The sequence below is a fragment of the Coenobita brevimanus genome, chromosome 24 (genome assembly GCF_032717465.1).
Source record: "Coenobita brevimanus isolate Jiangsu-jjx chromosome 24, ASM3271746v2, whole genome shotgun sequence".
NCBI lineage: Eukaryota > Metazoa > Arthropoda > Malacostraca > Decapoda > Coenobitidae > Coenobita > Coenobita brevimanus.
In genome coordinates, this window is record NC_136977.1 from 32,082,124 (window position 1) to 32,084,201 (window position 2,078).

Below are 2,078 nucleotides of genomic sequence, written 5' to 3' on the forward strand. Positions count from 1 at the left end.
GAGTTGCTTAATCACCAACCGTGTTCCATTGCAAAGCTTTGAAGGGTCAAGGTTCCGTTTGAGAATGATGGGCGCACCAACTTTCAGTTCAAAGCTTCTCTGAGATACACCAGGTAGTTCCAGTGAGTTTGAGGAATTCGACAGGATACTGAACTCTCACAGAGATTTCAACAACAGTATCGATTGACTTGTAGAGCTGAACTGGTCCAGGAATCTGCTGGATGACGGTCGAGTTGATCTGTCCCATAGCATCATTCTTTGGGGCATGTATCACTCTCTCACAGAGCCATCTGTGGTCCCTGAAGTGCTGCTGTAGGTTGGGAAAGACTATTTCTCAGCTCTTCCTCTGTTCTGTGCCAGTCTCTTTCATGGTGATCCGACCATCAGATCAGGCACCACCTTGCCACTCCGAAGCTCCAGAAGGAGCTCAGAGAATATTCCCGCCCAGCGATCTCCATGCAAATGGACCCTCATGCTAGCAGAAAGCCTAAGCTTAGTGAAACAATGCCATATATATATATCTATCTGTCTATCTATCTATCTGTCTATCTATCTATCTGTCTATCTATCTATCTATCTATCTATCTATATATATATATATATATATATATATATATATATATATATATATCCCATTGGAGCCCGGTGTCCAGGGTATTGGACAGAACTGGGAATTTTCAGGTCTTAATAAAGTAGGGAACCCCCGGGTAGGGACCTATGAGCTTCGCGACTATGAGCCGATAGGCAGAGAGCGGTACGCTTAGTACCCTCCCAGTGCAATGGCTCGCCTAGCAACTCTGGGATCCAATGGGTTTTATATATATATATATATATATATATATATATATATATATGGAGAGAGAGAGAGAGAGAGAGAGAGAGAGAGAGACGAATTCGACACATGCTTGCATCTCATCAGTTAGAGTTCCTTGAGGAACGACAGGCAGAGTCTGAAGTCTCCAGCCATAACGAAAGTTACACCTCCCATGGGGGACTTATTTATGCGATTACCTTGGAGAGTTTTGTATAATGCTTAGAAAGCAGCTGTGTGTAGCATGGTGCACTCATCCCGGACAATCAGCCTGCACTGCCTCTGATCTTCAGCATGGGCTGTGCCTTTGAATATGTTTCAGGTTGGAGCTTCAGCAAGGGACAGATTGAGAGATAATTTGAAGATGTAGTGTGCAGTCCTTCCAACAGTGAGGAGAGCAGCGGCAGATACAGCAGAGGCCACTGCAAGCATAGTGCAGCTGTTTCATCATACATTTGCTAAAAGGAGGTTTATGAAAGTTTTTCCTGTTCGTCCTGGGATGTTGAGGAAGAAGGGACCCCTCAAAGTATTTCGTTGCACTGTCAATGATTCTGTTGTATGCTGCCTTCTGGTCATCCACCAGCTTGGGCTCATTCTCAGTGACGAATTAAGCAAATTCTCTGGTGTTGTGGCTGGTTTCTCTAAGAATCTCAATTGGAGCGGTCGCTTGTCTTCTGTCCAGTTTAGGGAGAATGTAATCAACAAGAGTCTTGCCACCCAGAGAGGGCACAAGATCCTCGATCATGATGAGAGCCTGGTTGAAAATGGTGTTGTCAAAATCCAAGGACATGTTTCGGTTCTCCCAATGGAGGATGTCGTTGAAGAGGCTTTCACGGTGATTTATGGACAGTGTTGAAGGGGAAGAAAGGTCACAATTGTGAAGCATGACTGTAAAAGAGCCTTCTGAGCTGCCTGGTGGAGTCATGTCCCGGTGAGTGTCATCTTCCAGTAGCCCTCTCCTCTGGCAAGCTTCCCTGTAACTTGGACAAAGATTGTTAGCAACGGTGTGGAGATCTTTGAAAGGCTTCAGACCCTTAATCTCAATGAGAAGCATGTGCAAGAAGAGGCACTCAGATTGGTTTGGATGGGCTGTTTACCCTTCCTAGAAGGTCAGAAGACTTGATTCCTGGATGACCCTCGACCCTGCCTTTTGCTTTTGGCACATTTGGCCGCTGGAATTCCAGGTACAATAGTGTGGTACCTGCCAGTAAAAGAGAGGCCAAGCAAAGTCATCTTCATGACAGAGCTTGAAAAAGGCTGTGAATGT

The 2,078-nt window shown here is 45.3% G+C and overlaps 1 protein-coding gene across 1 annotated transcript; it reads right to left on the reverse strand.

The window, feature by feature from the left end:
• Positions 1–1,418: 1,418 nt before the first annotated feature.
• Positions 1,419–1,865, reverse strand: LOC145393340 (uncharacterized). Its single transcript, XM_080267440.1, has one exon. It carries the CDS (start codon positions 1,863–1,865, stop codon positions 1,419–1,421), a length of 447 nt encoding a protein of 148 aa, XP_080123566.1.
• Positions 1,866–2,078: the final 213 nt, after the last annotated feature.